Below are 24,006 nucleotides of genomic sequence, written 5' to 3'. Positions count from 1 at the left end.
CTGGTACCTCAGGTTAAGAACAGTTTCAGGTTAAGAACGGACCTCCAGAACGAATTAAGTTCTTAACCCGAGGTACCACTGTATTAAAAGTATCTTTAAGCAGTGTGCAACAAACTGAAGCAAGAACAGGCAATCGAAATGTCACAGAAACACAGAGTTACATATAAAAACGTTACATTAGTACAAATTACCAATATAGAAAAATGCCCTTCAGTGATGGAATGCTGACTGTTGGGAGAAGGCGAGACGAAATGGAGAATATGCAACAATTGTGTGTTTTATGCTCTGCCTGTGATATCGTTTTGCATCCACTCCCATGTCTGCAACATACTATTGTGTGGGCATGCAGAGCAGCTGTTAAATCTTTTCAGTTTTTTCTCCAGATTCCCTGGTCACAAATGATATCCTGCCTAGACACCAGGCTTCCTCCGGCAAGGTTTCCCTGACCTCTGCTTTCTGTTTTCATGCAGTTATGGCACTAACAAGGTGCTGGCTGTTCTAGGGGGCAAGAGCGGCAGTCTGTGTGAATTAAAGGGTACATGGTTAGGCTCCAAATGCACCCCCACATTCTGACCTCCTTTCCAAAGGATGCTTGTTGAGTTGAAGCATTAACAATGCAATACTGAACCAGTCCTGCTGAATTCAGTATCTTAAGCATTTAAAGTATTTCCATCTACATGTAAGATGGAAGGTTTTCTCTCTCCTCAGGGCCCTTTAGAGGTCTCCATGAGTCACAGCAGCAGGGAACAAAATCCTCTTATTTCATGACTAAATAAGAGGCTGGAGGGGGAGAGGAAAGGCATAAAAAAGTGAAAAAATGCATATTTTAATTTATATGTGTCGTGCAAACTTCGAAATAGTTACTGTAAATTAAATGCATCCGTTATCTTCCCCTGAGAAATCAGCATTTTAATATCCTTTCCTCATACTGTTTTAAGAATTCTAAGGTCTCAAACACAGATTTTTACATCAATTCTGAGGGTGGGGATTTTTCCAGTATCGGTTCCAATCTTTTCTTGGTAGTAACTTACAGATTCCTTATGCAAAATATTTTAAATATTCGGGGCAGCTTCTATTATTATTAGCAGAAGTAGTAGTATTAAATGCATAATTATTTAGGCTGTTTGCAGAACCAAAACAAACAGCATTCTATATATACAAATCCCCGCTCCGCTAGTTTTCTAAGAATTATCTTTTTTTAAAAAAAGGAGTCATTTTTTAAAAAAACCAAACCCGTAAATAAATCTATACCCCCCCTTCCTCTGAAGTGGTACAGCCGAGCCAACCTCAACACCCCCCTCCTCCTCTCCACTCAGTGGACTCTACCACCTCCGTTCTAATCGCCTGTAACGCGACGAACAACCTTGCGGCTGCTGTCGTCACATGACTCCGAGTGAGTCAGCACAGCCTGGGCCACGTGAGCAAGCGGGGGGGGGGAGCGTGCGCGGTGGAGCGAGCCAGCGGCTGCGACGTGCGCAGGCGCGTTTGCAGGCGTCGCCTCGGCTTCCAACAACAACAACATTAGCTCACCGCGTCACGTGGCGGCGGCGGAAGGGAGGCGGGGCGACGCCGGCGGTTGGGCCGTGCGCGGTGACGTAGGCGCGCACGCTCTTCTCGCGCCAGCTCCTCCTCCTCCTCGGCGGCGTCTGGTCTCCCCGTCAGTGTGAGGAGAAGTCGGCGGAAGGCGAGTCGTTCCAACCTCCGCTGTCGTCGTCCTCTCCGTCTCCCTCCCTCAGGCGGCCATGGCGATGGATACGAGCGGCAAAGAGAAGGAGGCGCTGCAGCTGCTGGCCGAAGCGGACAAGAAAGTGCGCGGCTCCCAAGGCTTCTTCTCGGGGCTGTTCGGGTGAGGCCCTCGAGCAGGACGAGGCGGCGAGGGAGAGGCGGGCCCGGTGGCGGGGGGGGGGGGAAGAGAAACTGCGGGGCGTTGGGTCATGTGGGAATGCGGGACGTGCGCGCGCGCGCGCGGTGTGTGTGTGGGGGTGTCATTTCTGAAGGGTGTCCCTGCGGGGGAGGGGAAGGGAGCAGAGTCAGGGTCATAATAATAATTGTAATAATTAATAAGGGGTGACATGTGTCCTCTTTCCCCACAACACATCTTCTTTTTTCAGGGGTAAAATTTATCTCGCGGTCGGATTTAAAAAAAACAACAACAACTGGCCAAAATGTCTCTGGCTCTACTTTCTGGATATCATTATCAATCTTTATTACAAATCAATACACAATTCATACAGCCTGCCTCCAGGTTAAACAAGCATTTTGTTCAAAATATAGGGATCATTGGTTCTTGCAACCACCAATAAAAACTTTGCCACTGCTAATGTTCTAGCGTTTGTCTGGTCTTTCAATAGGAACCTGACATAGTGAGCCTCTGATTTTCCCGGGAAAGGTACTAGCTAATATTTTGCACAGTGCAACAAAATATGTTTTATGGAGTTTCTGGATATAGACGTAAGTGGTGGCTGAAGGCTTGCTTTCCCCCATCTCTCCCCGCCCCCCATTGCAGCTTCTATAGCCTACATATAGTAGGGGGGTATGTAAAGTGAGAGCTGTCAGAACGTTCTCCTCCCCCCCCCTTCAAAATATGGCAGCCCTATTTATGTGACTGGGTTGGTCCCAGCCACTTTGGGCGGTTTCCCAACAAAAAGTAGCAATAGCACAGTACAACATCGCACACTAAAAAAACTTCCCTTGACGGGTTAATGGATTTCTGGTGGGGTTGATAAATCTCTGGTGTGTAGGTGCGTGTGTTTATGGGGATTGGAGTTGTGGTAATAAACTCTGGTGGCTGGTGCCCTTTGGGACTGGTAGGGCGGAAGGCCGGAGGACCAACAGAAGGTGGAGCCAGAGCCTATGGCAGGCAGAACCGCCGCCATGTACTGTAAGAAAGAAGGCAGCCGGGTGGGGGCTGATTCGGAGCAATGTTAAAAACTCAGATAAGCTAGGCACCAAATGGCTCCTTAAACTAGGGTTACCATCACCAAAACAGAATGCCTAACTGCCATTTTTGGGCCAGATGGCTCAAAAGTCACGTTTTTCAATACGGCTTTTTAGTTCTTTTTAGTTCTTGATATTCATTTTGATTGTGCAGATAAAATTCTACAGGATGTGTTGCTACTGTTTGAAAGCAGTAAAGATCGAAACATCCCCAGGCATGAACCTCCAGATGGGCATCTTCACTTAGTTGCAAGTGGTCAATTCGTAGAGTGGGCGAACACCAGCTGGGCATGGTTGGTGGGACAGTGTTTTGCTCTCCCTAAAACCAGCCACCTCTAGTAATGGGACTCTGGGGCATTGGGTCATGTGGAAATGCAGGAAGCGCAGGACTGGTTGTGTGGGGATATATTGTCAGGGGTGTCACTGTGGGAAAGTGGCAATGAAGTGTAAAGACAGTGGGAGGGAAGGAGTGACGGGCTTGACAAATCATAGAATCGTAAAGTTGGGAGGGACACCAAGGATCATCTAGCCCTTAGAAGACTTCTAAAGGCAGCGCTATTTTAGTTTTTAACGCTAGGTAGTTTTTAACGTTTGATGTTTTATTGCGTTTTTATATTTTGCTGGAAGCTGCCCCAAGTGGCTGGGGCAACCCCGTCAGATGGGTGGCATATAAATAGTAATATTTTTGTTATTTCCCCAACCTGGGGCTCAAACCCACATGTTCTACTGACTGAGTTATCCTAGGTCTTTGGTGGGGGTGATGAATTGCCAGTGTGTGTGAGCAGGAGATAATATACTAGTGGCTGGTGTCCATTGAGATTGGTAGGGCAGAAGAAAAGAGAATCAACAGTAATTGCAGCCAGCGGCAGGCAGTGCCACTGTCTAACTCAAAGTAAGAAGGCAGCCAGGTGGGAGCTGGTTTGCTTAGGTTGTCATTTGCCCTAGCTCCCACTGGTAATGAGGGGGACACTTTGTCGAAGGTGAGAAGGAAATAAGAGCTCCATGGTGGAGTCTCTATAAACAAATAGGAATCTGGGAGAGTGGCACTAAGTATGGATAATAGTGAGTTGGGAAAGTTTATATTGGAAGGTAGGTTAGGATGGATGTTAGTGGGTCTAGCTGTGTGGCTGGTCTGGAAGCAGATCACTACTGGAGTTCTGACTCAAGAAGGTAGACCTTAAACCACACAAATCTGTGGCTCCTCACAAGCCATTGTTCAGGGTTGTATATCCAGGGGAAGAGGTGAGCCAACATTCAGCAGAAAATCTGTGGAGTTCTGAAACTGTCTATAGCTTTATTTACAAAAAAATAGCATTGGCTAAAGGAGACAAAATTGAGGGTGGAGGGAGCTGAAAATGTAGAAACTTAGCTGGTGGGAGGGGCATATTTAAAGAAAGGGATTGGGTGAGATAAACTGAACGGCTTCAAGTTGAAATGGGCAGGGAACGTTCTGGGAAGATTAAATTGGGAGAAGGTAATAGTAATGCATAGGGGAAGGGCTGCTGACATCTCTGTGAGTTGGAAGATCAGAAAGGTGGTGAAGAGAAGGGAGAAGAAAATAGGCTATTGTAGGACAGTCTGGTGACAGGAGATCCTGCTAATTGGAGTAATGTGTTGAAGATTGGTTGAGATGCATTGCAGGCAAGTGGACTAGGTCCAGTAGCTGTTTCAGGGCAATGTCATGGGAGCTTTAAGGAAGGAGCTGTTGGGTGAAGGTGGGGGCAAGAGGAACTGGCTGAGTTGATGGGAGGCAATTTTCTAATATTATGGAGAGGTAACTTCATTGCAGTGAGCTTAAGTGAATGCTGTTGAAACTGTGGGAATCCTCTGGAGTTTGTTCTTTGAGTGGAGGTTATTGTGGTGATGGAAGAGGCTGTAGGTCCAGCTTTATTTGGGAGCGGGTTGGGTGGGACAGACCAAATTCTAATAGTAGTCAAAAAGTGACGGTCTTGCGAGTTAAAGCGCTCTGAATTAAGGCTGTGACCAACTCCACTGACTGTATCTGTGGAAGCCTGCTCAGTCATGTGGAATAGTTTTAAGATCCAGACCAGTGTATGCATTGCAGGGTTCCTGTCAGTGCTGTACATGTGTTGCTTATGAATTTGAAACAGTTGTAAACTTTTATATTTGAAGTCATTTATATTCTGTCCTTCCTCCCTTAGGAGATGAGTGCAGACCACAATAAGAACAGTAAAATAGACAATGTGAAACAAAGCACCCATTACAAAGCACCTGAATTAAGGCACCTCCATTCACCTGATTTTCATCATGTGGGCCTTGCTTCCTTTCTGTGCGGAAGACATTAATCCTGTATACTTCCCACTTTTAATTACATTAGGAGGGTGGTTGTTTCCCCCCAATACTTTGGTAACTAGAGACCTGGCTGATGACAGAAGATGCTCGTATGCACAACCTGTATAGAAACTTAGAAGAAACTGCCTAAACCATAGTCTAATGTGTGGTGCAATGTAGCCTAAATGCTGCTGCACCATAAAAATAAAAGTCCTAATACTTTCACTTTCTCTTCTGCTTCCCCCGCTCCTCACTGCTGTGAGTTTGAATATGGAATAACAGGCCCAAGCCTTTCTTATTTCTCCTAATTTCCGCCTTCACAGCTTCTTTTGCTGAGCCCAGGTGAGATAACTGGGATTTGGGATAACACTGCTGGTGGGAGCTGCTACCTTGGCAGGAGGCAGATGACTTTATTGAAGCCCCTGAGCTCCTGTTTCTGCGCTTAGTTTCTGAGCTTAGTTTCTGTTAACTGTTGTAGTTTTCCAGGCTGCAAGACAGAAGAGTGGTTATGGCGCAAGTATATTTCTCAGAAGACAGCAAGCTGATTTAAGCTTAAGAGGAGGGGTTGTGCAAGACTAATGCAGTGTTGTGCAGGGATTAAGGATCTGTACAGGTAATGAATAGTGACTGGCAAGTCTGTCACAGCTTTTGACATCCTGGGAAGCTTTGTTAGTTTCCCTGAGACTAATCACCCTGATTCTATCTGTGCTTTTTCTGAATGTGTAATAGTACTGCTAAGTAGCTGAGATTATATTCTTGCACACACCAGTGCTTATTTAACAAAATGGAGACGCTTCAGAATGAGCCTGCAATAAGAGCAGCCTACACCTACTTTGCTAGTAGCATTTGAGAAAGTGCTGTTTGAAAGGGTAAAAGGCTTTAGGAGGTGGAAGCAAAAATGTTGTAAGGCATGGTTTGCGTAAAGTTGGACCTTCTCTTCTCTCCATAGGAAGAGGGAGGATATGATTATGAACAAGAACAGAGCATGGCTGTCTGCCTAACTTGGAACACTGCAGTTGGCTGAAAATAGTTGTTGAGACTGGCATGAACTAAAAAATAATTTTAAATCCTGGGACTTGGTTCCAGGCTGACTGGGGAGACTGAAGCGTGTGACGTGATGGATGTCTTCCACCACCCACAGACGAGTAGCATTGTCTGGGTTAGGCATACCCATTAGTCACACACCTACAATTTTAATAACAGTGTCAAGCCTTGAGAAGAAGGGGGAATGGTGGTAAAGGGAGATCTTGGATAAGCTATACATGGCAGCAGGCTAGCAGTTAGGGGCACAACAGGATACAAAATCTGCCCTTTTTTATTTGTCCGTCACTATCTGCAGCCCCATATTTATTGGAGTGACATGGTAGAAACAGCTAATAACCACCTCCTCCCTCCAAACTTGTATGCTCCAAAAAGCTGAAGGACATCAGAATTTCACAAGATGGATTGGGTGTCCCTGGGCTGAATGAACCCTCAGGAGTGGTGAGGCCCATAAATGATAAGGCAATAAGAGTCAAACAGGCTAGCTTCTGATGCACAGACCTACCTTGAGGAATCTTGTATTAGCCTAAAATAAAAACTTTGCTAAGCCTTTCAGTCGAATTTTGTGAAGTAAATCCTTGCTTTGTTTTATTTGTTTATTTAAGATACTGATATATTGCAATGAACTAAAACGTCATTAAAACAGCATTCCAATTAAGATTAAAAGGTCAGTAATATTTGGTAATACTTAAAAACATAGCAAAACCAGCATCACTTTAAAACAGACTGTATCATGTCCCTGATAGAATATGCCTTCCCTCAGAGAAAAGGATCTGTTTTCTTTAACTGTCAAATTCAAGAGGAGCCTTCTGCTTTCTTATTGCATAATATGTAGTTTGGGATGAGTTAAATGATCATTTGAAGTGGAAAAGTACAGCAGCAAGAGATGCAGCATTTTCTTAGAAATGGGAAGTTTACTTAAATGTCTGGGGCAGCACCTTCTGTATTTTCTAGCTGGCAAATAAGAGTGCATTTTGCTTTGATATGGATGTGTGTAATGGAAGGGTTAGTTGCCCTTCAGTTATTTGTGGTAACAATAATGGTGTTTGTGGGAAATGTTTTTGCTCCTTCCCTCTTGAAAATAATGCTCTGATGGAGGCTGACGTAGCTGGTGGCTGTTGCATTATAACCTGTGGGCTAAGAAGGAGGAGAACTGGTCTGCGCTTGCAGTTCTTCCGGCTGTGCATCTGTTTTTTTCCTGCTGGCAATGTCTGTTATTGAAGCAGCCATCGCCACCGCTGCCTAGTCGGGGACAGGCAAGGGAAGGCACATGACAGAGCTGGTGACTCAAGGCCAGCTTCCTCTTGCACATAATACACATCTGGGCCTTGAGATGCAAGGAGCTGAAGTAGATAATGAATTCTCAGAGACTGTGAAAAAAAGAGAGCCTGATGTATCAGGGACTGGTGATTTTCTGTGGCGTGGGAGGATAACAGTCACTTCTAGGAAGGCTGGCGAGATGAAGTGGGAAGACAGAGGGGAGATGACAAAACAGGGTGCTAAAAATGAAAAGGCAATTTGTTTCTGCACCTGGAATTCTTCCTTTGCAAGCCACAAAGGTGCCAAGCTTATTGATGAATATTTAACATTCATAGGTAAAAAGTATTTGTGTGCTTGTGTTGGGGGATCAATACTGTCACTGTTATGGAATAGATTCTTAGGTCAGATTAGGGCTCAGCGACTAGAAGTAAACTTCATTGAACTCAGAAGGGCTTTGCTTTTGAAAGAACATGACTTGGTCAATCCTCAAGTGTCATAGAAGCCATTTATATGTCTTTCAAGTTCTGGGAATTGCAGTGCTCAGGAAGAGCAGAGTGAGATATTAGTCAGTGTCTTGACAAACCTTCAATTCCTGGGTTGAGGGCTATGATTGCTAAACTACTTGAGGTTTGTGAAGTGTATGGAGCCCTGTTGTAATATGGATCTCGAGTTATGGGTGTGCTTTTCCCCAGAGGCTGAGATTGAGGTCAAATATATGAGAATGTCTGTTGGCTTTTAAAGGATTTAAGAATACATACCTCATTAAATGCTTTTGAGCAGAGGAGATTTCAGCCAGGGTATTCTGTGGATTAAAGTGTTCACCGGTGATGCTTTTTAAAAATTCCTTTCAATACTGTAGTGTTCTCTCTTTGTATATTTTGTGTGTGTGAAAGAGAAAGTGCACATTTAGGATGGATTTTTATAAACTGGGTTGCCAGTGATGATTGTCCCCCTCCAGTACCTGACACACAAATCCCCTCCCTTAAATTCTTCCAAGAGTTAAAGAGGACTTGGAAGAACACAAGGGGTCGTTTTCCTTTGTAGTGAAGTTTGTACTGAGCTTTGGAAAGGACAAACAGAAGTGTCTCATCTCACCTTATGCTGGGAAAATCCTGTTTGTGTGATCCACAAGACTTTGGAGAGAGAGGAATGACATTGACTGCAAGTAATACCTGGCTAGAAACTGAGACCCCTCATCTAGGAAATTAAATTGCTAGGCACTTAATAAAACACTATGCTGCACAAGACTGAGGAAATGAGCTTGGCACTAGGAACCCAAAATATTTTTATTTATGAAAGTATAGACTACCTCCTGGTATAAAATATCAAGGACGTGTACAACAAAATAATACAAGTTCAATAAAACATAAAACACCATAAAAATACGGAATCATAAAAAATGGCTGTCATGTAGAAAAAGATAGGCTTTCTGTCATGAAAACCTTGAAGAGTTACCTGAAAATTAGCTGCAAGGATGCCTGCTGAACCTCTGCTGGATGAGTATGTATTACACAGCGTGCAACCAGTGACATTAAATGCTCAACTTCACATTGGAGCCAGATGGGCTTCTGAACTAGAGGGGAGGGGACAACTAACACTGTTTATCCAAATGATCTTGGTGTTCAAGCTGGAATATAAGGGCGCAGGTGGTCCTTAAGGTACTCTGGACCCAGGTTGTTCAAGGCTTTGTATGTTAATACAATAACCATGAACCTGGCCAAGTAAAATATGTGCAGCTAGTACAGATGTTTTAGCAGAGGCATCACATGTCATCTGCCCCAGTTACGATTGTGATTAGACACCTGCCCTTCACTTTAAGGTCCCAGGGTTGGTAACAACATTAAAAACACTTTAAAACAGCTTGCAAGCACAGAAATCTAGCCACTGGAGCTTTTGGATGAAGATCAGCCCCACATAGAGTGCATCATAGTAATCCAGTCTCATTGTTACCAGTGTCTTAGTACAAATAAGCTTTCTGGTTTTTGAACCCAAGTTTTCCTGGGTGGGATCCTGTAGCTCTGGTGGTGGCTGGACTTCTGGGAGCCACTTCTGGGAGCGATGGCCAGAGGACTGTACTGTTCCACTGTTTGTTGTGCAATGGTCAGATGCCTCCCAGACTAGGAATCTACCTCACAGTCCCAGTGAACTAAACCATAATTGACATCTTGCCTTTGCTTGGAGGCTGTAAGCAAAACCTGCTTTTCCAGTCCCTATAGTGTGAAAATCACCCAGACCAGATTCTGTACATTGTTTTGTAGGTGATGGTTTAACTGTTTTGTGTGTTTGGAACATCTGTTAAGATGTGTATTACGTTGTTCTTCTGTGCTCTCTTGCCCTTTACTCTGGGCCTCTTCATAGCAGAAGAAACCTTGGCCTCATGATGCTTCTCTTTCTAACCACAGGACTCATTTTGCCAAAGCTGAAACATCTGGCAAGGTTTAGCTACTTGCCATCTGCAGTAAATTTTCAGAAGAACCAAATCCTTGGCATTCGGTGAAGACATGGATATGTCTGTTCAATAGAAGAATGTGGTGTCGTGGTGGGCAGGGAATCTTGTTTTGAAGAACGTTGGGGGTTTAGGGCAAATCTGGCATTTTTACGTGTGGAAATTTTTGTTTGCCTCTTACCTCTTTGTGGAATATACCTCACAGAGCATCTATTCCTAGGATCAGAAGAAAGTGCAGTGTAAATTGTAGGGCTCAAATGGGCTTTAAGAGTGTGGTTTCTTTCTTGCCTTGTATTAGGGGCATTCAGGTGCTCAGTGAAGACCTTCTTGTTTAGATAGGTTCTTTAACACGCAAGGTGTTTACCTGGTCTGTTATTAATATTCCCGTGTCGTATTGGGAAGTCACTAGTTTTTATTTCTTTGAATTGTATACTTTACGGCGCTTCTCTATGATAGAAATAATAAAAAAGGGAGAAGTGAATTATGCATCTCTCAATATCTCTTGTTCCGTGTCTTTATATTTGTGGGTGCACACCCAGTCAAAAGCTGTGTAGCATTCTTAATGTGGGTAAGGCATTCCCCCCCCCCCCCAAAGAGCATGTTCCTTTCCAAGCAGATGGTTCTGTTTGCCAGTGCAGCAAGCTGATTCAGTGGTATCTTTTCTTTCCTCTCTAGGGGTGGCTCCTCCAGGGTCGAGGAAGCATGTGATATCTATGCAAGAGCAGCCAATATGTTTAAAATGGCCAAGAACTGGAGTGGTACGTAACATTATCTCTCACCCTTTGCTTTCGTTAACCTTGCATTGCATTCCTCAGAACTGCATACCCCAACTCCTCAGAACTGCATACCCCAACTGCATACCCCAACTGCTCTCTCTCATTGTGATAGAAATGCATAGTCCCTGGGCTAAAAAGCAGGAAACATATGGTCTTCAAAATAATATGGACCTGTAATATAATATACATATACAGTGGTACCTCGGGTTACAGACGCTTCAGGTTACAGACTCTGCTAACCTAGAAATAGTACCTCGGGTTAAGAACTTTGCTTCAGGATGAGAACAGAAATCGTGTGGCGGCAGCGGGAGGCCTCATTAGCTAAAGTGGTACCTCAGGTTAGGAACAGTTTCAGGTTAAGAACGGACCTCCAGAACGAATTAAGTTCTTAACCCAAGGTACCACTGTAATATCCCCCAGCAAGTGGGGGGGGGGGGAAGAGCCTGCTGTCTTGGCCCCGTTTCTTGTGAAACCCTAGACTAAGATTTATGGCATTCTCTCTTAGAGAGGGCCATAGCTCAGTGGCAGAGGACATGCTTGGCATTTTAAGCTTCCTAGGTTCAATCTTTGGCATCTTCAGGTAGGACTGGAAAAGACTTCTCTCTGAAGCACTAGAGAGCAGCAGCAGCAGCCAGTCAGTATAGACCACTGGTCTTGAGCTGATGGGTTGGACTGCCTATGTAAGGTAAGAGGCAAATTATCTCTGCCTCTTTTCCTGGATTTGACACGAGACCATCACCGTTTGATAAGGCGGTGGTTGAATGGGTCCTGTAAGATTAAATTAGAGCTCCGTAGGTACGTGTCAAGTCCTCTCTGTTTTACCTGTATGGACATTTGGCAACACAAGGGTTGCAGGAGTAAGCCTTGACCCCTTCTGCCATCTCTCTCTTGCTTTTAACTTGAGGCCTCTTCCGCATCTTCACAGTTCTGGTTTTAGAATTTTGATGTTATGTGCATGGACAAATTCCAGGCCTTGCATACTCACAGGCCCTTTCTCTCTCCCCCTAGCTGCAGGGAATGCTTTCTGCCAGGCTGCTCAGTTGCACCTCCAGCTGCAGAACAAGCATGATGCGGCCATGAGCTTTGTGGATGCTGGCAATGCCTTCAAGAAAGCTGATCCTCAAGGTAAGAAAAAAGTGGATTGGGCAAGTTATACAGCCTCAAAACTGTAGAGGGATTTGCTGCTTGGGCTGGAGCTGGGATGGTAGTCTGTGAGACAAGGCCTATTCATGCCTCCCGAAATATTCTACACACTTGTGTATTTGATGCAGAAAGCACTGTATTTGTGTGATTGCGAAATGTGTTTAAATTGCAGAATTTGGGTCACTATCATGCAGAGTACACCAAGCCCTTGGGTGGAACTGGGTGCATTGCACAGTCTGTGTATCCATATACTTATTCATATTTTATGTGCACATATCTCTGGTTAATGAGAAGGGAAGACAGCTGCTGCATTCAGATGTTAATATCTCAGTTTAATAAGATGAGATACACACAAGTATCTTGCCCACCCAAGCAGCCCTCTTCTCCTTTGTAGAGAACCTCAGTGAAGGTTTGGAGTTGGTTTGTTCTGAATCTCATAACCATAGTTTACCAGTTCAAATGAAATGGGAAACTGTGGCCAATTAGAGCCACAACATTTCAAGGAAGGAGTTAAAATTGCTTTATTTGCACATGTCTCTTTTCATTAAGCCAAGCTACAATCATCTGAACACAGCCATTGTATTGGACTTCTGGACTTGTGGCGCTTAACTGCCAAATGCTAATATGTACATTCTCTCTAAAGCTGCAAGTCACGTAGGTTGCTGAAGGGCAAAAGCTAATGTGCCAGCTGGCTTCCTTGCATTATACACTGAGATGTCCTGCTTTAGCTTGAATCCTCAGTCGCCTGCAGCATTGCATAAGAGCTTCAAGTTGACAGGCTTCCCCCTGGCCAGGCTTGTGCAAGCCTCACAGATACTAAACATGCCGTATCAGTCCATGAGTACATTCAGCCTTAAATGTTCAGCTTCCACCTTTGCAGGAGATCTTTTGTCTCCCTTCACCTGCATATATGCACAACCCTTTTGGGGAAAAGGTGCCTGTGAGCCTTGCATACAGAGTGCCTGTTCCTCAAATTCACCCACCTGTGTGTTTGTCATTAGTATATGACTTCAAGGTAGAATCAAACCCAGATGTCTTTTTTAAAATTCTCCTTTGAAAGCAGCAGTTATGAGGAGGGGCGTTTTCATGTTCTTCTCGCTAATTTTTTCTTTCTCTGCGCAGCCACTGGGTTATATGGCGCCTTTGCTCCATTGTAGTCTTGAGGCCAAAGGCCTGTTTGGGAAGAGGATCCCCCTTCTGGGATTTCATGTGCATGTCTGCTGGCGACAATTAGCAGAAAAGACAGACAAATGAGGAGGGGAGAGCCCTCTTCTGCAGCTGCCCAGACTCAGGCAGCAATTTCAGGATAAAAGATGATAAAGTAACCTGAGGAGAAAACAAATTTAATCCTCCCCAGGGATTTGCTTAATCTTTTGGAGATTTGCATTCTGATTATCGGCTGCAGTAGCAGAGCTAAAGAGCCACCCTCGTCCTTGTCATTGCGCCTGGCGGAGGCGGAGCAGCCTGGGCGCATGGGATGCCTGAGCTGATGCGCCAGGTCTGTGGGGTGGTTAATGTGATGAAAAGGGATCCCACCTTGGCACCTACATCCTCTTGCTTTGGATCTTCTGCTTTCCGTGAACAGTTGATTTCTCAGGGCAGACGTGCCGAAAGGAGAGGCATTGCATGCACTCCTGGTATAACATGCAGTCTAGATGAGAGCTCTGTACACACAACGTAGTCCTCACCCACTCTTCCAAAATTTGCCAAATTAACTTGTGCAGATTTGCACCTCTTGGCTTCACCAGCCTGATTCTGCTTACAAGGGCTGGTTTTGACCATTTAAATCCATCCCGAGGGACTGCCTGTCTCCACACACTCTTGTTTGGACCTTAATGTCTTCTGAGGGCCTACTAGGGTGGCCCCATGCAATAAGGTGTGACAGTTGACTGAAAAATACTTTTCCAAGGTTTGCACCCTGACACACACTCCCCAGACACTCCTGGCAACTACTTTGATGTCATTTTAACACTCAATAGATATTAACACTGAATAAACACATTTCTTTTTCCCAGGACTCTTTGTTCCATTTCTAATGTAAATTCTTTGCTTCTTTTTAATACCCCTTTTATGCCTGATTGTGCTTTTTTTTTATTTGTTCTCATTCTCATTTGTCAGCCACCAAAGACTGGATTGCCCATTTATTTTATTTTGGAAACATTAAAACGGTGCTTTTATCCAGATCTGGCTGCTAGGGTGGCATACATAAATGTCCAAAATACAAACACAAAGTTAAACCAAACATAATAAAATGTGTTGAGGGGGCAGGAGGGAATTCTGTAGTAATCCTGTGCTCACCATTTAAATTTCCATCCAAATCCTTTTCTTCTTGTTTCTGAGCTTTCAAGAGTGGCTTGTTGCTATGCTTGAAACAACTGCCAATTTAAAACAATGAAATTAGAAGCTGCCATTTAGCAAATGGCTGGAGTTCACAGTATCCAATTCTGTGTGTGACCAGGACACGTATTAGTTTAAATATATTCAGTACTGAAGTTCTTCAGCTGACTACACAAGGGCAGCATAGCTGCGATAACTTTGATGTTTTGCTGTTGGTTTGTAATGTTTCTGGAAAAGCAGTAAACAATTTATTCTTTTTGGGGGGGGGGGCGGAACAAGGTCAGCACTGGAATCCACCCTGTTAATCCTGGGACACTGGCTATGCATGTGTTTTGCAGAATGACCAATTGTAGTATCTTCCTTCTGAGTAGGATGTGGTAACATTTTAATTTTATCCATTCCTACCGGAAGGGAGAATGCAGACCAGAACTCCAAGCAGTGATGATAAACACCCATCAATTCTCCAAATCAGCTTGCTACTGTCTTTCAAGTCCCATAAGATCTATGGGCCTCAGCAGCTTTCCTTGAGTGGCTTTTGATCCCCAGGGTGGGAAGTGTGCTATAAATATACTCACAGCATTGTCCCTTTCATGGAGGATAAAGGAGCAGCATTGGCAGATGGTTTTATTTCCTTAGATTGCTATGTTTAAAATTGCTACCTCTTTCTGTTTTTACAGAGGCCATTAACTGTCTCCTCAGATCTATTGAGATCTACACAGACATGGTAAGCCTGTTTTGATATACGTATTGTGCAATTCCATTGTTTTTAAAAATGGAATGTTTTGTGTATGTATATTTGTATGTCTGATTTAAAGAGGAAATGTTAAAACTGCAAAGGGGGGGGGCATGATGTCCAGCAAACTTTCTCTGTGTATGGGAATTCCCCTCCCATGGTGCAAGTAAACATTAGCATCTTGGATGGGGCTTTTGCAGTGCTGTGTTGAAAGGTATCTTGATCTAGCATCGGCTGGCTGAACCAGATGCTTGTGCTGTTTGTCAGGGGATTTGCAGCACGTCTTTTGTAGGATTGTTCTAAGAGGTGGAGGCATGTCCTTGAACTGATAAAATAACCTAGTATGGACAGTACAAAGCAGATTGCTCTGCCGAACAAAACCAAGAAATGCATAGAAGCCGGCAAGCGTAATCTCTAGCACAGACATCCTTAAAAGAAGTTAATTAGTGTATATAAACCTTCACAAAGTCTGTGTGTATGACAGCTGCCCATCCCTCACAATTGTACACTTGTGAGGTGGGGAGTGTGCTTTGATATACCCAACGTGTACCTAAAGGCTGTGAATGTGTGTTTTGCAAATGTAGCGCAAGAGTGCAGGAAGTCTGGAATCTCAAGAGAATTGCCCATTTTTAACAAGGTTGAGGACTACTCACCACTTGAAATTGGGATGCGTGCAATTACCCAGATGTCCTGAAATGGCAGTTCATTTTTCACACCTTTTTGTCCTTTAGGGCCGTTTCACCATTGCAGCCAAGCACCATATAACGATAGCAGAGATCTATGAGACGGAGCTGGTAGACATTGAAAAGGTATGATGAGAAAGGGACTTCCCCTTGCCCTAACAAATTGCTAAAGAGGTACGTCTTGCTCTGGCATGCCTTGCTCTGCTCCCTTAGTATTGCCTTCCCAGAGCAATGTAGACGTAGGAACCATGGTACATTTTGAAGAGGGTCCCTTGATTTTGCTGCTTCTTACATCCAGATTTCAACAATCCCCTAACACATGGGATGGATAATTGCCATTCTGTCCTGCTTGTGAGCTCCCTGTGGAGCATCTGTCTGCCTACTGGAGGCGGAATATTTGGCTGTTTGCACCTTTGGTCTGAACCCAAATTCATGTGTCCAGTCTAATTTCTTATTCAGTTTCTTTTTGTATTTTCTTCCTTTCAAGGCAATAGCTCATTATGAGCAAGCTGCAGATTACTACAAAGGTGAAGAATCTAATAGGTAATTGAAGGACTCTGTTATTCTTGTACCCTTCTCTGCCCTAGGGTTGTGTTGCATAGGTGCTTTGGAACGGCTTCTGTTTTTAGGTTTGGGTTTTTAATTTAGCATTTAATTCTATGTAAAGCAGCCTAGGATTTTTCTTGATGGAGGGCAACATATAAATTGCCTAAATAAACATGCCCACCACTTAATCTATGTAAATCTCCCCCCAGTTTTTCTTGTATTGAGGGGGCAGAAGGCAGGAGAGTCATTTGCAAGCAGAACTGATCATCTGGTAGAGGGTTAAGCCACCTCCCTCCATCATGTTAGCACTAAGAGGTCAACACAGTAATAAAAAAAGTGTTGTCCTTGACTGTACACCTTGCCAAGCAATAGGAGCATGGTAAAGGGCCAGGGTTTGATTTCTCCCCTGTGGAAGCAACCTTTTTATTTTAAAAAAAACACCACCACCCTTGACCCTGGAGACCTCTGTGATTTGGTCTGGTTGTTCTCATCTGGTCCTTCTTGGGGTCATACAGCCTGGAGGGCAGATAGATGGGTGGGTTGCTACTCCTGTCCAGGTGCCTGCAGCTCCTTTTTTTTCTCTCTTCCTGCAGCTCGGCAAACAAGTGTTTGCTGAAAGTGGCTACCTACGCAGCTCAGCTGGAGCAGTACCAGAAAGCTATTGAGATCTACGAGCAGGTATGTTTATGACTCGTCTTCTCTCCCCCTCCCAGCACAAATCTTTGTTTAAATCAAATTCTTAAGATAAAAGACATACAACATATGAAAATGAAACCGTTGCCAGGACGGTGTACCCCATGTTTTAGTTAAAATAGCACATCTAGACAATACAAATTCTGACCTAAGGAAAGTTGAATATTGATGCGTCCATACTTTCTGCATACCGTCAACTGAATAAACATTGTTTTGTTGACTGTAGGGCAGGTATGTGTAAAATGTGCAGGTACTGAAGCCTTCCAAACTTTGGAAAGCTTACTCAGCTCTTGATTATTGAGATTACAGGGATATTGCTCACCCTTCCCAGCATGTTGTGGCATGAGGGCTAGAAGCTTGGTTTTTCTCATAAATGAAAGCTAAACCTCCCAGGATACTGATACCTGGAAGAAAACCAGGAACTAGGAAAAATAAATAATCGTTCTGATGAATATCATTTTTAAGCTGAATCGATTCTTTACAGCTATAAAATACCACCTTCTCCTGAGACTTGACCTTGGCTGAAAGACTTATCACTGCTTGTTCTATACATACTGTTATTCCCTCCCGCTGCCCCCTCAAAAAGTTTGCAACTTCCAGAACAATTTTTCATGCCATTAAGACAAACAACATCTCCTGGACATCATGTTCAGCACAGTTAGCATCTTGTGTTGCCAGGTGTAGACTATTGGAACCACTTCGCTGTTGATTATTTGCAGGGAGATTGCTAACAGTGGTTCTCTAATGGAAGCAGGGCTGTTGTCTTAGCCTGCCTCTTCTCCCACCTGCACCCCTTTTCTGTACTTGGACATCCCCACTTCATAGCTATAAGATGAAGCAATTTACCTTGAAGAAAACCTGCAATTCTCACTCAAATTCTGTGGCATCTTCAGAATTCCTCAACTGAGAAAAAAAGGAATCCAGCCAGTAATTTATAGCATGCTTCCATTAAAAAAAAGAAGAAGAATGTGAAGGGAAGGCTCCCTTTTTGAAACCTGCCCCTGTTCATTCTCCCCTCCAATTCATTTGTGGTTAGGGATGAACATACTGTATCTACACAGAACTTATGTGGTCAGAAGGGCCATATTGCTGCTTTGTTCCTACTTAGAGAAGGGTGCCACTAGGGCATAGAAGCAGTAGGAGTTGTGAGTATTTTTATTATTATTATTTCAATTTATATACCACTCTTTATCACAAGGTCCCAGGGTGGTGTACAACATTAAAAACACATTGCAGAACATCAATGATAAAACATCATAAAAAACATAATGACGGACGTCCTAATAGTGAAATAACCATCATAGCAGTCCATTTACCCATACTTTCACAGGCCATAGATTAGTTAATAACCATAGGCCTAGGTAAAGAGGAATGCTTTTGCCTGGCGCCTAAAGGCATGTAGTGGTGGCACCAGGCAAGCCTTTCTGGGGAGAGCTTTCCACAGATGGGGAGCCACCACAGAAAAGACCCGCTCTCTTGTTGCTGTCCAGGGAACCAAATGCCAGAATCTCCAGGGGCCCCAAGTTAAACTTGCAGCTTTGCTTGAATTGCTCTTCTTTGGCATCTCCAGGTGGGCACCAGCGCCATGGACAGCCCTCTGCTGAAGTACAGCGCCAAGGAGTACTTCTTCAAGGCAGCGCTCTGCCACTTCTGCATTGACATGCTCAACGCCAAGGTCTGGGCAACGATTTTTTTGTCTTCCTAGAGAGATTGCTAAGCTTCGTTTCTGGTGTTGCCAAGATCCAGCATCCCAAGTGCCTGTCTAGGCTGTTTCCAAACTTTCCCCCCACAGACCACTTGAAAATTTATGAGGGTCTTGGTGGGGGCACTTAATTAATTAATTAATTAATTAATGTGCTGTGCTAGATGCTGTGAGATTTTTACTTGCATTTTTACTGCTGCTTTTATTTCTTACATATATTTCATCGTATTGCTGTTTGAATTCAATAGAATTTGAACTGTAATGCAATGACATGCAATATAAGAAATAAAAGAAGCAAGAAAAGTACAATTCTAAATCAATATTTTTAATGCAATGGATGTGCTGGCTCCTGTTTTCAACCATAAATTCAGACATGCCACGGGGTACCTTGGTAAAGCCTGTAGTTAACTGGTGGTTTAAGAACCACAGTTTGGGAACCCCTGCTTTATTTAATGTGTGTGGTTTCCTCTGGATGTGTTCAGAATGGGCAAAGGCAGAATATGGACAGCGGCGGGGGGGGGGGGGGAGTATAGCGTTCTAGCTTTCTTCCATCACAAACCTGAGTCCAAAGTCTACAAACAGGACTTCTTTTAGCTTGTTCTTAGGAGAGAGGCAGCATGCAACACCAGTGTTTAACTTACGGGTCAAGGACTGAAGCCATATAGGAGCAAGGATCTGGGTTGATAATGTCTTTGTGTAATAGCGCTGTCATAGGGGGCTTTGCAGCATGTTGGAGGAAGGAGCTGTAGTGTAGTTGGTTTCTAAAATTTGAGTAGCTCTACTAACAAGCCTTTGAATGACCAACAGTTAACTGCTTGCATTTCTCATCTCATCTTCTCTTTTTAAAAAATCAGTTGGCTATACAGAAATATGAAGAAATGTTCCCAGCTTTCTCGGACTCCAGAGAGTGCAAACTGGTTAAAGTGAGTAGTTTTTATCTAGCCTTCAAAGGCCGGTGTAGACATCTGTAGGAGCTGCTGTCCTGGTCACTGTCAGAAAGCATCCATTCGGCGGTTAAAATAAGTTTTGTGAATCTTGAAACTACACAAGGAAACCGTGGATTAGCTCAGTGGTTTCCATACCCCCCCCCAACAAAAAATGCTGAAAAACTTGCCAGACCACTTAATTATTTTTCACCCTGTTGTAGCAATTGTGCTAGATGCTAAATGATTTTAGATTGTATTTTCATTGCCTCTTTTATTTCTTCTAGTGTATTTTATGGCATACCAATCTGAATTCCATACAATATAAAATAATGTATACTAATAAATAATAAAATGCAATATGAGAACTGAAAGAAGCAATGAAAATATAATTAAAAATAGACTTGACTATATAATATGCTGCACCTGCTGTTCTTCGAGCTTGCGGTCCCTGGCGGTCTGTGGACCACAGTTTGGGAACTCCAGCCTCGGATTACTTAAACTTTATGATTGAATTTGTGGAGCTCTTCAGTGTTCTTGTACAAAGGATAAGATGCCAGTGAGCGAGAAATGAGAGGTTCTCTGTGCGGTCAGCAAGGATGGACGAACGAAAGGTTGGTGGTTGGGATGGGGGGGGGGGTGTTGAGGAGGCACACGTGCTCCTTAGCATGAAGAACAAGCCAAAAAGACTGGAGATGCAAAGCCATTCAGATCTTGCAACGTGCTTTTTTGTCCCATCCCATTACTCATTTAAAATAGGATCTGTCCTAGGTTGCATGATTACACCCACTTGTTATCAGAATAACATTCAGCCAGTCAAGAATCCATACCCAAAGCATCTTTTTAAAAAATCATCTTCTGTTCATTGTTAGGGCGCAATGGGACACTGATTCACCATCTTGTTGTAATTGGGAACAGATCCATAAGTTCACCAATATTCTGTCTCCCTCACAGAAATTGCTGGATGCTCATGAAGAACAGAACATTGACAGCTACACCGAATCGGTAAGGCTGTGTTTTCCTCAAGGGCCTAGTGTGAACATGGAGGTGACATTATCCTAGAATCTAAGGATGGGGAACATCTGGCCTTTCAGTCAGGTTGAACTACAACTCCCATCAGCCCCAGCGAGCATCGCCAGGTACGATGGGAGTTGTAGTTCAACAGCCTCCGGAGGGCTACAGATTCCCGACCCCTGCTATAAAAATCTAACAGGTTAGCCTGGTGGAAAAGCTTTAGTTTCTTCTGTAAGTTTGGCTCACATTCTCCTGGGCTGCCTGCTTTTTACCTTCTCTGTGTGCCTGGGAGACACACTGCCTTCAGACCTCAGGTGGTTTATTTAGAGCAACCAGCTCTAAAGTGGGGCAGGCAGGCAGCGATGTGCACCAGAACACAGGTGGTACATGGGGATCAGCAGTTAGATGCCTCTGGGCCAGATTTAGTCCCCTTGAGTGCCAGCCTTGCGGAAAAGGAGTTGTGGGGAAAATAGCATCTCTGGCGGCAGATGCTAACAGCCACTTCTGGGGTGGTGATAGCATTAGCGCATGTGGAAAGGAGGATGAGTGCTCCTGCAAAGCCAGCTGCAGACATGTATTTCATCCACTTAAAATCACATGTCTACTTTCCAAGCTAAAATCCTAGATTCAGAGACTCATTTGTTTATCCAAGGAAAGGCATTTTTAAGCATTCAGATCAAGCAGACCTAGCATGACAGGAAGGCAGGTCGATTTTTAATGACTCGGACTCCAAATATCTGAAAGGTCACCTCCTCCTTTACAGTCCCTCTTAGGTGTTAAGATCAACGGAGGGCCCTCTTGGTGGTTCCACCATCCTCAAAGGTTTTGGTAGTAAAAGCCCTGGAAAGGGCATTTTTTGTGGCATCCCCTGGGTTGTGAACCTCCCTCCCCCCAGAAGTGCACCTGGTACCTTCATTATATAATTTCTGTCATATGCTGAAGACAACACCTCTTTACTTTGACTTCGCCAATGACTGAGATACATATTTTTAGGACAACCCCCCCTTTGGTTGGCTAATGTTTTAAGCTGATTTTAATATTGTATTTTAAATATATTTTTTAATTATTTTTAGGCAACAACTATTGTTGTTGTTGTTGTTGTTATTTCCTAGGGCAGGTTACAGCATTAAAAACAGTTTAAAACAACTTACAATGTATATGCTGCCTAACTACAATTGTCTCTAAGCAGCGTACAAGCAATACAATACCGGAAAGTTAAAAAATTGTTAAAACTAACCCGCCTCAGGACCTTATGGTGAAGTGTGGGTAAGAAAATTGAGATAACAACAGTAATGGCAGCAAATAGGCTATATAGAATATTGCCAGTGGTTCCATATGTGAATGTGGTTTCATAGGCAGGAGCTCACCATGGCAGTTGGTTAATACAGGCACAATTTATTGCATCTCTGTTCTTTCCTGCCCCCCGTCAGGTGAAGGAGTATGACTCCATCTCTCGCTTGGACCAGTGGCTCACCACCATGCTCCTGCGCATCAAGAAAACCATACAGGGCGAAGAGGAGGACCTACGCTAAGCCACTACCCCCCAACCCTCTGCCCCTCATCTGCAGAACTCTGCGTGGATCGGCTCTGGGGGAGGAGAGGGGTTTTGGCCCAAAGGAACTGGACTTGAATGGCAAATGGTTTATTACTGCTCCCTTTCTCATCACCTCTCTCCTTGCCGCCGCCTCTTAGTACTGCAGAAAACAGGACCAGGGAGTGTGTCGCCCGTGGACTGACTCCAGCTGGAGAGAGACATGAAGGCTGTAACATGAAGTTCTCATTTCCGTTGCCTCGCTGCCCCTCCCCAGAATCTGTGCGCGTTGCTTTCTGAGCCAGCATTTTACCTTCTTCCGATGGCTTTGAAATAATTTGTGTGGCTTAACGTTTGAAAGTCTCTCTAGTGGGTTCAGATGATGGCAACAGCTTCCTTCTTCTACCCCAAAAGAGAGCTTGTTAGAAGCTAGCCCTGGGGTGGAAAGGAGCCTCTTCTGTACAGCAGAGGAGATGCCCCCGCCTTCGTGGCCTCATCCCGTTACGCACCTCAAACCACATCTTCCAGAGCAGTTCCATCCTCCCTCCCCCAGGCAGCGATTGGATGGCAGCCCCTTTCCCCCCTTTCCTTGTATCAAATACTTGTCCTATCAAAAAGGGTAGCGTTGCTTTCCAATTCTAATGATTGACATGAAGCTGCCTGAGCTGGGTCTTAAGTGGAGGCTGGCACACATACCCCTATTTCAAGTCCTGGCAGACATACGAGAACTAGAAATTCTAGATATGTTACGTGGTGTATATCCTGACTCTTCTTTTCCAGGCTGCAAGAAGCATTTCTTGCAGCCCAGCTTACCATCTTGAATTCAGGTAGGAAAGAGTTACCCTTGCTCTTTCCCTTGTCCTTAGAAGTTGGTGCCAGTCACCCATACAACATTACACGAGTATGGGGTCGTAATGCATATCCATTTGCCGGTCACTAGGGGATATAGGGTGTTCGTTCTCCTGTTGCCTGCGTAGCAAGAGGCAAACAATTCCTGAGCCATGCTGCAGGTAGCCAAAAACCTATTTAATGCTAGTAATTCTGTGTGTGTGCAGGCTGTCTTGATAGCTACCATCTCTTGCATGGTTTTCCTTCAGGCTTAGTTTGAAGGGAGCAATTCTTCTGCCAAGTATTCTGTGTTCTGTATTCATTGTCCTAAAGCTTCCCTCCCACCTCTGGATTTCCTCTTGTGTTGGCTTTAAAAAAGACAAGACAAAAAACACCTAACTTTATCATGTAGTTGAGACAAAAGGGTTGATATCTTCATGAGGGATTCTCATGTTGAACTTTTTATTATTCAAGGGGGGCGGGGAGGGTGAAATTAAAGTGCTGCTGCATGTTTTACAATGTCCACCAGCAAGTAACTCTGATTATAGAAAAATAACTTGCACACAGCAAACAACGAGTAATAAAATCTGCATGGGTGGAAAACCAAACTATAGTAATCTTTGTCTAACAATAGTCTCTCTAGCTAAAGTTCCTGCTGCTTCTCTTAAGTGGTGTGCATGTTTTCAGGCCTAGGCTCTCCACGCTGTTTCTTCCCATCCGTGTTCCAGGACTAATTCTGCCACCTTCCCGTCAACCCTCCTAAGTTGTGATTTCTATTTCTGAGCACTGGCTGTGATTCTGTCTATAAAAAACACAATTACATGCTTGAATCTGGCTGTGCATATGTGTGTTCAGTCTTCAGACTTTTTTCCTGTGATGGATTTGGAACCGGAGCAGCTATGTTTGGGTGAACTTGACCTGCAGCTTCTCACCCAGTTTTGAGCAATGCTGCTTTGCAGGTTTGAGTGTGGTGTGTATTCTGCACTTTTAAAAGATGGGGGAGGGGGAGACATAGTGCCCGTAAAAGCAGAGTTGTGTTAGCTTCCATAATTCTGTTTTTTTTTAATGCAGTACAATGAACCTTACTAACTAGTATTTCACCTGCACTGTCCCTAAAAATT

General features: G+C 44.0%; 1 protein-coding gene across 1 annotated transcript; it reads left to right on the top strand.

Moving 5' to 3' along the window:
* The first annotated feature begins 1,432 nt into the window (after positions 1-1,432).
* On the top strand, positions 1,433-23,715 carry NAPA (NSF attachment protein alpha). Its single transcript, XM_083455926.1, has 11 exons — positions 1,433-1,846; positions 10,652-10,734; positions 11,761-11,877; positions 14,910-14,956; positions 15,697-15,774; positions 16,136-16,191; positions 16,788-16,872; positions 18,458-18,562; positions 19,444-19,512; positions 20,467-20,517; positions 21,957-23,715. The coding sequence occupies exons 1-11, from the start codon at positions 1,743-1,745 to the stop codon at positions 22,056-22,058; spliced, it is 897 nt and encodes a 298-aa protein (XP_083312052.1). The 5' UTR covers positions 1,433-1,742; the 3' UTR covers positions 22,059-23,715.
* The last annotated feature ends 291 nt before the right edge of the window (positions 23,716-24,006 follow it).

Source organism: Podarcis tiliguerta (genome assembly GCF_965153285.1).
Source record: "Podarcis tiliguerta genome assembly, chromosome: 8".
In the NCBI taxonomy this organism is placed as follows: Eukaryota; Metazoa; Chordata; class Lepidosauria; order Squamata; family Lacertidae; genus Podarcis; species Podarcis tiliguerta.
This window is presented reverse-complemented; position numbering and strand designations above follow the sequence as displayed.

Excerpts from the sequence above, each read along its gene's own strand:
- NAPA (XM_083455926.1), top strand. The coding sequence starts at position 1,743 with ATGGCGATGGATACGAGCGGCAAAGAGAAGGAGGCGCTGCAGCTGCTG. Across the intron at positions 1,847-10,651 it reads TTCTTCTCGGGGCTGTTCGG|GGGTGGCTCCTCCAGGGTCG; the intron begins GTGAGGCCCTCG and ends TTTCCTCTCTAG. Across the intron at positions 14,957-15,696 it reads TTGAGATCTACACAGACATG|GGCCGTTTCACCATTGCAGC; the intron begins GTAAGCCTGTTT and ends TTTGTCCTTTAG.